General features: G+C 41.0%; 1 protein-coding gene across 1 annotated transcript; it reads left to right on the top strand.

Annotated features, from left to right (window-relative positions):
• Positions 1-4,011: 4,011 nt before the first annotated feature.
• Positions 4,012-12,869, top strand: LOC132212819 (olfactory receptor 1J1-like). The gene is made up of 2 exons (XM_059658810.1): positions 4,012-4,508; positions 12,518-12,869. The coding sequence occupies exons 1-2, from the start codon at positions 4,012-4,014 to the stop codon at positions 12,867-12,869; spliced, it is 849 nt and encodes a 282-aa protein (XP_059514793.1).
• The last annotated feature ends 1,471 nt before the right edge of the window (positions 12,870-14,340 follow it).

The raw sequence follows: 14,340 nt of genomic DNA, 5'->3' as shown, positions 1-14,340 counted from the left end.
CTCCCCCTGCTTGAATGTGTGCTCTCCAAGAGGAATTTCTGTTTGTTTTATTCACTGCTGTGTCTCCAGAGTATATATCTCACTTTTGTGAGAACCTTAGTAATTATTTAAGAGAATGTGTCAATGAATGAACAAATGAATCATTCAACATTACAAAATGCCTATTTCAGCCATAGCTGATACTTAGTGTTACACAGAAATTGACAATAATTCTAAACATTTATTAACCTTCCATTATGTACTCATTTAATCATCCCTCAAACTCACCTGAAGAGTATTATTATTATTCCTACTTTGAAGGACCAAGGTCTCAGAGATCTTTGATAAATCTCTCAGACATGCTCTCTTAGTAAGGGGACGGAGCCCAGAATCTTTTTTCCAGAGCCTATAGACTCAATCCCATTGCCCCTGAACAAGGCACAGACCAGTGATGGCGAACCTTTTGAGCTCGGCGTGTCAGCATTTTGAAAAACCCTAACTTAACTCTGGTACTGTGTCACATATAGAAATTTTTTGATACTTGCAACCATAGTAAAACAAAGATTTATATTTTTGATATTTATTTTATATATTTAAATGCCATTTAACAAAGAAAAATCAACCAAAAAAAAAATGAGTTCATGTGTCACCTCTGACACGTGTGTCATAGTTTCGCCATCACTGGCACAGACCCTACCCTATAGGACCCCACAGAGGATGGGGACACCAGTACATTTGAAGGGGCTCTGTGTTGGAACAGAGGTCTGTGTCGTGTTTTGCCAGCTTGCTGAAGCCCGTACACTCCTGGGCCATTCACTGCTGTGCAGAGAAGCTGAAATTGTGATGCAGAGGCCACGGGCAACTGAGAACCTCCTGCTTCCCATCCAGAGACTTGACCAGAGGCCTGAGGTATCACTGGCATTAAGAACACTTTCTCCTGGGACTCCAGATACAGCTCAGCTCCTCTGGCCCCTAAACATGTTCCATCCCAAGGGGCCAGGAGGAAGTTGGGCAGTTATCTCAATTGACTGCTGCTCTACTCAGGGACCTGGGGCTGTCTCCCTCTGGGGTCTCTTTCTGTTACTAACAGGGGATATTCTGCCTGTTGTTTTGAAGCTGGTGAACAAACATGAGAGTCTGTAAAGGTCCTAGGGCCATAAAGGTTTATTCCCCTTTCCTTTAAGCCTGGGTTTCCTGCACAGAAACTGAGGATTCCGGAGACAGCACAAAGCACAAGGTATGAGAACTCACAGCCCTGGTATAGATTAGAAGGGAGCCAGAAATCTCCATAGTCGTGTGTGTGTGTGTGTGTGTGTGTGTGTGTGTGTGTGTGTGTGTGTTGTATGACTTTGTGTGTGTGTCACTCACACACTGAATGCCTCCACTGAGGACATGTATAAGTCACAGAAGGCGGAAAGTTTCCTCAGCGATGTCTGCCTTATTTCTCTTGTGTTTGTTGCCTGTGTGCTGCATGGAAGACCTTGTGCATCACTTGTGATTTGAATGTGTGACTGCCTGTGATTGCAATGTGTGTGGTGGAGGATGCTTGATAGCTATGTGTGTGCAACTGTGCTGCACATGTGTGAGTGTGTTTTGTGTGAGTTTTGCATAGATTTGTGTGACATTGACTCACACTCTGTCTGTATTTACTTAGCTTGAGTGTAAGCCAGGGAAGTCTGTAAGTCTCCCTTTGGCAAGGCTGTGGCTGTGATAGTGTGTGAGTGCTCTTGTGTGTAACAAACTCACACCTTGACTTCCTTCACACAGAAGATATGTAGGATGGAGACTTAAAACCAAGATACTGAAACAGGCCAAACAAACAAACAAAAGAAAACCCATCTTAATTTCATACATTTGGACTCACCATAGCTATAGATTAGAACCCACACAGGCAGCTTAAAAAAAAAAGGCCATTTTGAAGATCTGTTGGGGGCCATTTTTCAGTGATTTGAATAATATAGGAGCATCCCCGAAGCCCAATATTTTTGAACTTTGTCTTCAACTTTGTTACATAGTTTAGAAACTAAATGCTCATATCTGAGGTCACATATGGCTACACTTAACTCTTTGTCTTTTTCCCACTTAATAGCTTTGTGGTCGTACATGCTCAGCAGCCTCCACTGTCAAATGGGAATAATGACAATCACTATGGAATCTTGTCTAAAAGGTGCTTAAGTTCTAGCACATTGTAAGCACTTAGTAAATTGTAGCCTGTAGAGGCCATGACACCTGAATCTCCATTTCCTGAATGCTAGGAGACAATACCTGGTACACTGACAGGAAAATTTAGCCCATCCAAAGACTCCCCTGGACCTCCAGGCAGCCGCTTCTCCTCTCTATTACTGAGTGTCTCCCAGCCACCTCTTTCACTCATGGAGCCGACAGAATCAAGGTACCATTTCTATATTGTTCCCTTTCCTTGAAATGGGTCTCTTCCAGAAGATGTTTGAGATCCTAGTTACTTACTGGGATTACTTAACCTTGTTACACACACACACACACACACACACACACACACACACACACACATTAATGCCAAGTTCTTCTCCCAAAAGTATGGGTATTTTGACATTCAACTTTAGCTTAACCTTTCTACCTCCCATAGGAAGAAATGGGTGAATTCTCTTCCCAGTGAAAAGATGATCAGAAAATCTACCTTTGAGACCAGGCCCTGCTGGGCAGTATCTATGTGAAATTGTGTAAGCCATCTCACTACTCCTGTTCGTAGTGAGTAATAGAACAAAAATCTCTGTCTTCCCTACTTCGCAGACTCAGAAGAAACATTGGTGGATGGACTGAAACCAGAAGTATATGAAAATCATTTGCAAACTACTGGGCTGTAGGAATATGACTGCTGTCTGAGCAAAAGGACTCCCTCAAATCCTGAGACCATATTGCTTAAGGTCCTGGCTCTTTTGTATAATTAAAGAGAGGGATAAACAGAAGCGTTATAGGAACAGAGATTCCAATAAATCTAAGAAACATGAGAGAATTGAGACTACAGCAGTTACTAACTATGTGATCATGATAGTTCTCACTCCTTCTGAGTATGTATATGATGAAGTTTTATAACAGCTATCTTCTGGGATTATTTAAAATTTAATGAGGCAATAATGCAAAAATGTATTGGTTTGACAGAGTGTTCACTAAATGTCAATTATTATAAATGTGAAGATCTGTACTAGAAATAGTGATGGTCAGCCAGGTAACTGAATCCTAATAGACACTTCCCATCCTTCAGGGTCCCCAGTCTCACCTGCCAGATCTCAGGTCTCAGGTGTTTCCTGCCAATGGATCCTCATTTCTGAGCCAGCATGAAGCACCCGGTACAGATGGAGATAGATGCACTGAGGTAAGTTTATTTCTCGGCAAATAGATGGATGTGCATTTAGACTTGTTTCACCAGAAGATTTACCCAAGGACAGGATATGCACTCCGAAATGCCTCTTGAGAAGGTGAGAGCTCAGATAAAAATAATGGGTATAATTTTGTGTTTATTTTATACAAGACACTGTTCCTAGATATTAATGTGTCTTGAATTTTAATCCTCTGGGAATATGTGGCATTGGTATCACCACCTACTGTGGCACAACATGAGGCGAAGACAATCACCCCCTCAACTCATCCACCCAGAAAGTGGAGGGGCCAGACTTGCAGCACAAGGAATCTGGCTGCAGAGCTTCACGTTTACTCAGTCCTCTGTCAGGGGTGCCCAGAGGTCAGGGGGCTGAGGGAAGAGGTCCTGTGTGTCCCATTTATTCATGCATTTCCAATTAGTAGCATGGTGCCAGGAACCTGTCTAATTAAAAAATTAGGAAGAATGAATTTGCTCTAGTTTCATTTGACAAAAACAATGCTGGGCATTGAGGGTGTGTTGCTTGCTATGGCAGCTCGAGCTGATTATGTGCATGCAAGGATAGTCTTTTTCTCCAGGAGAAAGTAAAAGACCCTACAGTGGTGGCCATAATCACACCTTGGAAGTATTTTACCTTTTTACACTGTCCTTTCATCCCCAGCAGACCCAAGAGGAACATGAGGCCTGAGAACCAGAGCAGCGTGTCCCAGTTCCTCCTCCTGGGGCTCCCCATCCCGCCAGGGCAGCAGGGCGTGTTCTTCACCCTGTTCCTGGGCATGTACCTGACCACGGTGCTGGGCAACCTGCTCATCATCCTGCTCATCAGGCTGGACTCGCGCCTGCACACGCCCATGTACTTCTTCCTCAGCCACCTGGCCTTCTCTGACATTTCTCTCTCCTCTGTCACTGTCCCTAAGATGCTCATGAACATGCAGACTCGGCAACAATCCATCTCCTATGTGGGATGCATTTCTCAGTTGTATTTCTTCATACTTTTTGCAGGTATTGACAATTTTCTTCTGGCTGTGATGGCATATGACAGGTACGTGGCCATCTGTCACCCTCTGCACTACACCACCATCATGAGGGAGGGGCTGTGTGTGCTGCTGGTGGCTGGCTCCTGGGTTCTCTCCTGTGGCAGTGCCTTGTTACACACCTTCCTATTGGCCCAACTGTCCTTCTGTGCAGACCATACCATCACCCACTTCTTCTGTGACCTCACTGCACTTCTGAAGCTGAGCTGTCCAGACACCTCCCTGAATAAGCTGGTCATATTCACTGAAGGTGGATTGCTTTTCTCCATGCCTTTTGGTGTTATTTTGGGCTCCTATATCCGTATAGGGACCATCATCCTGAGGGTGCCCTCCACTAAGAGACTCTTTAAAGCCTTTTCTACCTGTGGCTCCCATCTCTCTGTGGTGTCTTTATATTATGGGACACTGGCAGGTGTTTACTTTTCCTCCTCATCATGGGATTCCAAAGACATAATTTCTTCAGTCATGTATACGGTAGTTACCCCCATGCTGAACCCCTTCATCTACAGCCTGAGGAACAGAGATATAAAACAGGCCTTAGACATGTGTGTCAATAGGGTTAAGTTCTTTAAGATGCAATCACTAAATCCTCTGGTTGCAGTCAGGAGCACAGGGAGATATATCTCCTAAAATTACTGTATGATCGACACCTCCATATAACTTTCATAGAACATCCAGTTCTTGTCATGTATAAGTGTTGTTATATGTGCACTAGGTCATGTTTGCTTCTAGGACTGTTAGTAATTTTTTATTCCTAATTGATAGGTTTTGCTTGTTCATCATCTCTTATCATATACTAGAGGCCCGGTGCACAAATTCATGCGTGGGTGGGGCCCCTCAGCCTGACCGGTGATCAGGGCCGATCGGGGCTGTCTTGCCCAATCCTGATGGGGGCCGGCTGTCTGGGGGCAGGGACCATGGGAGATTGGCCAACCATGGGAGCACAGTGACCACCAGTGGGCAGCTTCTGCAGTGAGCATCTGCCCCCTGGTGGTAAGTGCGCATCATAGCTACTGGCAGGTTGTCTGGTCGTAATGGTCACTTAGGCTTTTATATATAGACTACAGGTCCTGTGCACGGATTCGTGCACTGGTGGGGCGTGGCCTGCGGTGATTGGCCACTGTGAGAGTGCTGCTCATCCTGGTCAGCTGAGCAACTGTGGACCTGCCCTCTGAGCAGCTGCTCCCGCTGTGGAAGCGCCGCTCATCCTGGTCAGCCAAGAGGCGCTCCCACTGTGGGAGCACACTGACCACCAGGGGGCAGCTCCTGCATTGAGCATCTGCCCCCGGTGGTCAGCGTGCATCATAGTGACTGGTCGACCGGTTGTTCTGATCGTTCTGCCATTCGGTTCCTTGGATTTTATTTTATAGGCTATGCAAAACATGTTGCACAATCATAATTGTGGTTTTGTCTCTTTCTGTTTTGTGATATGTCATTTTTTCCTTATGCATTTTTTAAAATTTCATGTTATCAAAGAGCCACTTATTTAGCATCATGATTTTCTCCTGGTGATCTTTCTTTTTTTATAACCTGATTTTTTTATGCTGGCTTTTGTTGGCTTCAAGCTGCTTGTGCACATCTCTTCCTAATTCACAATCATTGACATCGTTTTTGTCTGACTGCAATCAGCCATGATAAGAATAATTACAGTATGAAAATCGTTATGTGCTACAAAGCCAGGCTGTTAGAAAAAGAGAGAAAGAGACTTTTAAAATATGCATTTAAGATCATACCACTTCCATTTATAATTAGGAAAACTTTTCTAATAATAGGTCCTACCTTAATACCTCATTTACTTCTGATATTAATATAGATACTATATAGATATAGATATAGATAGATATACAGATACAGATATAGGTAGAGATATAGGTACTAGTATAGTATAGCTGGTCAAGATGCAGCTTTCTTGTGGTAAGTGATTAAATGGTATTTCTTTTCTATCATTTTGAACTTTTCTTTGTTCTTCTGTGAGGTGTGCATTGTTAAAAATGTAATGCTGGCTTTTGCTCATTTTATGCAAAGCAACTATTCTTATATTTCTGGAGAATTTTGTCTATTTTCATCTAATGTAATCATAATACATTTGAATTTATATTTTCCATATTACTCTGTTTTTTATTTGATACATCTGTTTTACATATATTCTCTCTTGTCGCCTTCTACTTTAATTAAATACATATTCAAATATTCAATTATCTCTATTACCTTATTAATCATACACCATTATTATTGTTTTATTATTCTTTTCTGTGCTGTATGCAGAGATCACTTCTTACTTTCTTTTTAGCCATTTGAGGTATGCGATTCAGTGGCATTTAGGACACATATCACCAATCTCATTTTATGACTCATAAAAAAACTCTATAAAATATCAACCAAATATTTTTCAACTGTGAGAAAAATAAGAACAAAGATATCTATGAACCAACATGGAGAAATATTAGAATATATTGCTAAATGAAAAAAGCAATGTATAAAAGAACATTTATAGCATGCTTCTTTTTATGTAAAAATGAAGGGGAATGAAATATACATGTGTCTGCCCATCTGAACAGAAAGAAGCACAGGAAGAATGAATCAGAAACTGATATGGGGGTAGAGGAGGCCAGGGGCGGGGGGAAAAAAAGGGCACATATGTAATACCCTTTGTAATACTTTAAGCAATAAAACAATAAAGGAAGAAAGAAAGAAAGAAAGAAAGAAAGAAAGAAAGAAAGAAAGAAAGAAAGAAAAAAGAAAGAAAGAAAGAAAGAAAGAAAGAAAGAAAGAAAGAAAGAAAGAAAGAAAGAAAGAAAGAAAGAAAGAAACTGATATGTATTCTACAGTTGGCTTCTCTGAGATCATTTAGAATCTGTTTACCTACAGGAGGTGGGGTAGAAGAGACGGGGTGATGAGTAGAATTATTTGTATAGTTTTGACTATGCTGTATTTTGCCACTAAAAAAATAAATAGGAGAGGTGGTGAATAAAGCAAAATGTATTAAAACAATACAAATGAGTCTAAATTATATTTCGAATTAACATCATAATTACTCTAAAGGGGAAAATAAAATAAGTAACCTAAGCAATTCTTGAAACCAGAATTTTGTCTATATACTCTCACAACTAAAAAAAACACACCTCTAAACAAAGTTTTAAGCTATAGAGTGCCATTAACTATGGTATGTGTTCAAGATTCTGAAACAGCTCACCATATATCCAAAGACTCAACAATTAAATAAACACGGAGGAAAAGAGAGTGACTCTCACTCTTGGGGAAAGGAGCTCTGTACATGGAAAAGGAGAGGCTGGAAAGGTCTCTATGGTGTCAAACTAGAATTGGAGCTATCAATTCAAACTCCTGGGTTTTAAAATATATAAAGAGATTACAATTTATAGGTTATATATGAACACCTATACTGTTCTCTTTCCCCATTCTTTCGGCCCCACTCATGACCCACCTCCTGTGGGTAAACTTTCCTTTAGTTTCTTAATTTCTAGGTTTTTTCCTGATGTTGCTTTTATACATATTTTTTAGTTGGCTTCTCTGACACCATTTAGAATCCTTGTAAGCAATGAAGACACTGAAAGCTTCAAAATAAATAAGATGAGTAATGGATTATAACTCAGAGAATAATAATCCATGTATCTGTAATGATATAAATGAATAAATAAGAAAATGATTATGGAATGAGAATAATTTCCTTCTTATAAATGAATATCAACATACACCTGCTAGAATGGTTCCTATCAATAAATCAACAAACCACAACTGCTGGCAAGGATGTGGAGACAAGGAAACCCTAGGGCACTGTTGCTGGGAATGCAAACTGGAGCAGCCACTATGAACAACAGTGTGGAGTTTCCTCAAAAAATTAAAAATGGAACTGCCTTTCGACCCAGTGATCCCTCTTCTGGAAATATATCCTAAGAATCCCAAAACACCAATCAGAATGAATATATGCACCTCTATGTTCATAGCAACACTATTCACATTTGTTAAGATCTGAAAACAGCCCACGTGCCCATCAGCAGATGAGTGGATAAAAAAGCTGTGGTACATTTACACAATGGAACACTACACGGCTGTATAAAAGAAGGAACTCTTACCCTTTGCAACAGCATAGATGGACCTGGAGAGTATTATGCTAAGTAAAATAAGCAAGTCAGAGAAAGACAAATACCATATGATGTCACTAATATGTAGAATCTAATGAACAAATAAATGATGAGCAAGATGGAATTAGAAACATGGATACATAGGACAGAAAGGCAGAAACCAGAGGGGAGAAGGCTCAGGGTGGCTAGATAAAGAAGCTGAAAGTATTAGCTAAGGAACATATTTGCATACGTCATGGACGTGTACAATAGTGTAATGAAGGCAAAAAGGGGGGAGGAGAGGATAGTAGAGGTGGGCAAAGAGGAAGACAGGGGGAATCTGCAATAATGTCAACATTAAAATGATTTTTTCATAAAGAAAAGAATACAACTAATAAAGAAAAAACGATAGAATTAGAAAAATCACCAGTATGTCACCATATTTGCAATATAAGCATCAGGAGTAGATGTGAAATATAGTGGGTGAGATTTTAATAAGAAAAATGTTGTTTATAGTATCAAAATAACTACCAAATGGTACCTATTAATTACAAACTTAAAAGAGTAACTTTTAAAAATGGTAATATTATAGTACAGAACCTGGCAGACACAACCTTAGCCAATTGATCAAGGATAAAAACACTAGTAATTGGAAAAATTAATATCATAAGCTTTCTAATTATATGCTTTGTGGTATATATGCTGAAAATCAAAGCCTGAAATATATATATATATATATATATATATATATATATATATATATATATATATATATATATATATATATATGAAATATATTAACCATTAGGGAATCTGGCAGAAGCCTGTCCAGGAATTCTTAATATCATTTTCACAACTTTTACATATCTTTGAAATCACTTCAAAATAAAAAGTTGAAAAACCATTTTCCTAGCTGGAGCAATGCCCAAGAAGAAAGGTGGCCAGTGTATGACTGGAATCAGGGACACTGTCCCCTAGGACTCCAGTCCCTCTGGCTCTTGGACACCCAGCTCCCCAAAGGGCAGTCAGAAATTACCCACAAGCTTGGGGACTTGGTTGCAGTCTCTCATTAGTAGTTAAGTGTTATCTTTGGACTCATTTCTCTGGAGCTGGTTAAGGAAAAGGAAAGTCTGTAGAAGTGCCAAGGCCACAGATATTGCCTCTGTGTGTCTGATGTTAGGTCTCCTGAAGGAAACCTGAGGAGATGGGCAACAGTCTGGAGCAGAAGGTGTCTGAACTCACCAATGACGAGCCCAGGGGAGAGGAGCTGGAAATCTGCACTTGCCGATGGACCTGCCTGTGTGCTAGTGGGTTCATGTATGAGACTCTGGGTCCATGACTGTGTGTGTGTGTCCGCATGTATTGTATATGTGTGTGTACATGCTATTTAGTAGTTGCATGTGTGTGTTTGTGTGTGTGAGTGTGCTATATATCTGACTCACAGCCTGGTTTTAATGCATGTAGAACAAGTTATCAGCCTCCTGGCATGTGGTGAGGGACTCCTGATTCATGCCTGTCAGCATAAACAATGGCATCACAGCTGAGCATCGGGAGTGAGGCTGTGGTCTCTGCTGCTGGACAAGAAGATACCCACCTCATAAGGAACCAAGGTCAGCTCAGAGAGGGCTCACACCTCTGCTCAGCAGCGTGTGCTGGTGCACATGGGAGCTGTGCTGTGGGTGACACACTTGTGTGTGAGAGCTGGAAGGAGTGTTGTTTGATTTTCTCTGTGTGTATGTGACCATGTGTATGTGACCAGGTGATTGGATGTTGTTGCTGGTTTAATGGGTGCCTGTGACTGAATAGGCTTAACTGCACCAAGTAGACACCTGTCCCCTGGAAGGGGATGGTCAGAGGGGTGGAAGACTGTCTCTCAGTAATAGGAGGGTGTGTGTTACTTGTTGTGGTGAGTGTGTGGCTGGGTGTGCATATGTGCTGTGGTGTTTTTGATGATATTTAAAAAATATATATAAATCCTATTGATTTCAGAGAGGAAAGGAGAGGGAGAGAGACATAGAAACATAAAGAATCATTGATCAGCTGTCTCCTGTATGTCCCCCGACTGGGTATCGAGCCCACAACACTAGCATTTGCCCTGACTGTGACCTTCTGGTTCATTGGTCGATGCTCAACCACTGAGCTATACCGGCCAAGCTCTTGTGAGCTTTTTTAATTCTTTGTGGTCTTGTGTGCTTTTGGTAATGTGTGTGCAGTGCCTAAGTTATGTATATGCATTGAGTTGAGTGTTTAGGAGACGAGTCATGAGTCAGATTGTGTTAGTATATGTTTTTGAGTGAGTGATCCATCATTGTGTGTTGTGCATGTCTCACTTAGTGTGTTACTTAGGATTTGTATGTATGTAGACGAGTGTTTTTGAGCTGAACCACATATTGGCTATTCTTCCCTTAGGATGGGAACATGGTCGCAGGTGACTAGAATCCTCAAATCAGCAGTGTGTGTGTGCAAGCGCGCGTGCACATGCACGTGCTTATGTGTGTCAGAAATCAAGTATGACCTTACCTGTCCTCCTTCTGGGGTACCATTAGCTGAGATATCCACACTCTAAGCAATTCCCGGTTTCTTGAAACAAATCTGCTCTTATTTCCATGTATCTGAGTGTGACTTAGTCCCTGAGGTTTTGCAACCTCTTCTTTACCTTTATGAAATATTCCAGGAAAAAAAAATGTCAGGACATCATGCTGTGTGAAGTTATTGGGCAGAATCACCATCAAATAGCAGAGAGACCTTGGGAAAGTCACTTAAATTTTTGTCTTAGTTTCCACTTCTATAAAATGGAAAGAATTTCACTTGTTTTGTGAATGGCACAGAGGTTCTCAGTAAACAGTTATGGTGTATATAAAGTTAATATATTTGAGGATTTATTGCCAGTTGGAAGGTATATAAATCTAAAGGAATGAAATTATCTAGTAAGAGGTTTCAGAATTTTGGAAAACTTTGAGTCCTCACAGCTCCAAAGTAATACATTGTGCTTGGCTTCCCTAAGCAAGAGAAGGGAAGTTTCCATGTGTAATGGTTAAAAACATGGGTTCTGAACACACAGATGTATTATATCGAACCCCATGAAGTGGCTAATACTTGGTGATTTTTATTATATAGGAAATGATAATACATATAGCAAGTTACATACTTACATATTATATACATTAAACATACAGATACACACACATGTGCCCTCTATTCCTTATACATTGATGTGTGCCTATAAAATTTTTATAATTTATGTTTTTATTTCTTAAAAACTAAAATAGGTGAAAGAACACCTTTTCTTAGTGCAGGTGTGAGGAGGTTTTAAAATCTGGGAATGTAAGGTTGATGTGTTCATTTAATTAGGAAACGTAGGTGAGGTCCTTAGGCAAGTACCCAAATGTTCTCCTTAATGTTCAACCATATAATGAAAGATAGTTTGTGGACTATTCTGGTTTCAGAGCTATTCTGGCACCAATTGGTTTTAAATGGCCACCCATTTGAGAGTATCTGAGTTTACAGCTGTAGGCTAAAGGTACCGGAGGTTTCACAGGCGGAGTGTGAAAATGCTCTGAGAACCCCAAGTCACCTCTGGAGTCTCACGTTACTTCAATGCACCAACAACTGATACCAGTATCCGGGGCTCATCTTCTGTTTCTGCCACAGTGAATTATTATAGTTTGGCTCTGGGCTGGTGTAGAAATTATCCCTCCATGTTCATCAGGATCTAATCTCATAGAAGTAGGCTCCTTGCTTTTCTTGTTCGCTGCTGCATCTCAGTTCTTAGTAGAGGTCCCGGCACAGAGGTGATGTTAAAAGTAATGGATGAATAAAACTGAGAACCCCTTTTTGCTACTGTGTGATGAGGTTTTCTGGACTACTTTGGGTGCTCAATGTTTGCCTGGAGCCAGACTGGGAGAGAGGGAAGATGTACACATCCACAGGTGTGAGAAATTAATATGAAAGTATTTAAATATGAATAATTTTCCCAGAGAATGACAATATGAGATATGATGGTTCTGGTTGTCCTTTCTAGGTTCCTGAGATTCCCAACCCTTCTTCATCCCCAGCAGACAGGAGAGCAGCATGAGGCCTGAAAACCAGAGCAGCGTGTCCCAGTTCCTCCTCCTGGGGCTCCCCATCCCGCCAGGGCAGCAGGGCGTGTTCTTCACCCTGTTCCTGGGCATGTACCTGACCACGGTGCTGGACAACCTGCTCATCATCCTGCTCATCAGGCTTGACTCTCGCCTGCACACGCCCATGTATTTATTCCTCAGCCACTTGGCTCTGACTGATGTCTCCTTCTCCTCTGTCACTGTCCCTAAGAATCTCGTGAACATGCAGACTTGGCAACAATCCATCCCCTATGTGGGATGCATTTCTCAATTGTATGCATTTATATTTTTGGTAGTCTTGACAATTTTCTTCTGGCTGTGATGGCATATCACAGGTACATGGCCATCTGTCAGCCTCTACACTATACTACCATAATGATGGAGGAGCTTTGTGCACTGCTGGTGGCTGGCTCCTGGATGGTTGCCTGTGGCAGTGCCCTTTTGCACACCCTCCTCTTGGTCAGATTATCTTTCTGTGCCAACAATACCATCACCCACTTCTTCTGTGACCTCATTGTGCTCCTGAAGCTGAGCTGTTCCAATATCTACCTCAATGAGCTGGTCATATTCACCGAGGGAGGAATGATTTTCTTTTTGTGTTTTGGTGTTATTTCATGCTCCTATATCCGTATAGGGGCCATCATACTAAGGGTCCCCTCCACTAAGAGACTGTTTAAAGCCTTTTCTACCTGTGGCTCCCATCTCTCTGTGGTGTCTTTATACTACGGGACAGCTGCAGGTGTTTACTTTTCCTCCTCATCATGGGGTTCCAAGCACATAATTGCTTCTGTCATGTATACGGTTGTTACTCCCATGCTGAACCCCTTCATCTACAGCCTGAGGAACAGAGATATAAAACAGGCCTTAGAGATGTGTGTCAAAAGGGTTAAGTTCTTTAAGGGGCAATCACTAAATCCTCTTGTTGCAGTCAGGGGCACAGGGAGATAGATCTCTTAAAATTATTGTATGGTCGACATCTCCATATAGCCTTAATAGAATATGTGCCAAAACCGGTTTGGCTCAGTGGATAGAACGTCGGCCTGCGAACTGAAAGGTCCCGGGTTCGATTCCGGTCAAGGGCATGTGCCTGGGTTGCGGGCACATCCCCAGTAGGAGATGTGCGGGAGGCGGCTGATCGATGTTTCTCTCCCATCGATGTTTCTAGCTCTCTATCTCTCTCCCTTCCTCTCTGTAAAAAATCAATAAAATATATTTAAAAAAAAAGAATATGCATTCTGTTGTCATCTACAAGTGCTGTTAATATTCAACTTGGTCAAATTTGCTATTAAGTTGTTAATAATTCTTTATTCCCTTATTCATAATCTCTTATAAGATCTCAGCAAAATCTTTTGTAAAACATGTTACACAATTATAATTGTGAATTTTTATTTTTATACGATGTTATTGAAGACTCACTGATTTACCTCATGATCCATTCCTGGTGAACTTTCTATTTTTTTCTGTTTAAACTGATTATTGTTTGGTGGCTCACATTGGCTTCAAGATGATTGTGCACATCTCTTCCAACTCACATTCAATGACATCATGTTGGTAGACTCCAATCACCCATGATAAGAATAATTACACTATGAAAATTAGCATGTGCTACAAAGAAAAACTTGGACATATTTCTAAAATGCATTTAAGTATCAGATATCAAGCTATATTACAAAGCCACTGTTCTCAAAATAGCCCAGTACTGGCACAAGAACAGACATTTAGACCAATGGAACAGAACAGAGAATCCAGAAATAGACCCAACCCATTATGCTCAATTAATATTTGGCAATAGC

This window comes from Myotis daubentonii, chromosome 11 (assembly GCF_963259705.1).
Source record: "Myotis daubentonii chromosome 11, mMyoDau2.1, whole genome shotgun sequence".
Taxonomy (NCBI): domain Eukaryota; kingdom Metazoa; phylum Chordata; class Mammalia; order Chiroptera; family Vespertilionidae; genus Myotis; species Myotis daubentonii.
The sequence above is the reverse complement of the archived record's forward strand: the minus strand, read 5'-3'. Positions and strand labels throughout refer to the sequence as shown.

Coding starts and splice junctions, on each gene's coding strand:
- LOC132212819 (XM_059658810.1), top strand. CDS start 4,012: ATGAGGCCTGAGAACCAGAGCAGCGTGTCCCAGTTCCTCCTCCTGGGG. Junction 4,509..12,517: donor ACCTTCCTATTGGCCCAACT/GTCCTTCTGTGC, acceptor ACAGGAGAGCAG/CATGAGGCCTGAAAACCAGA.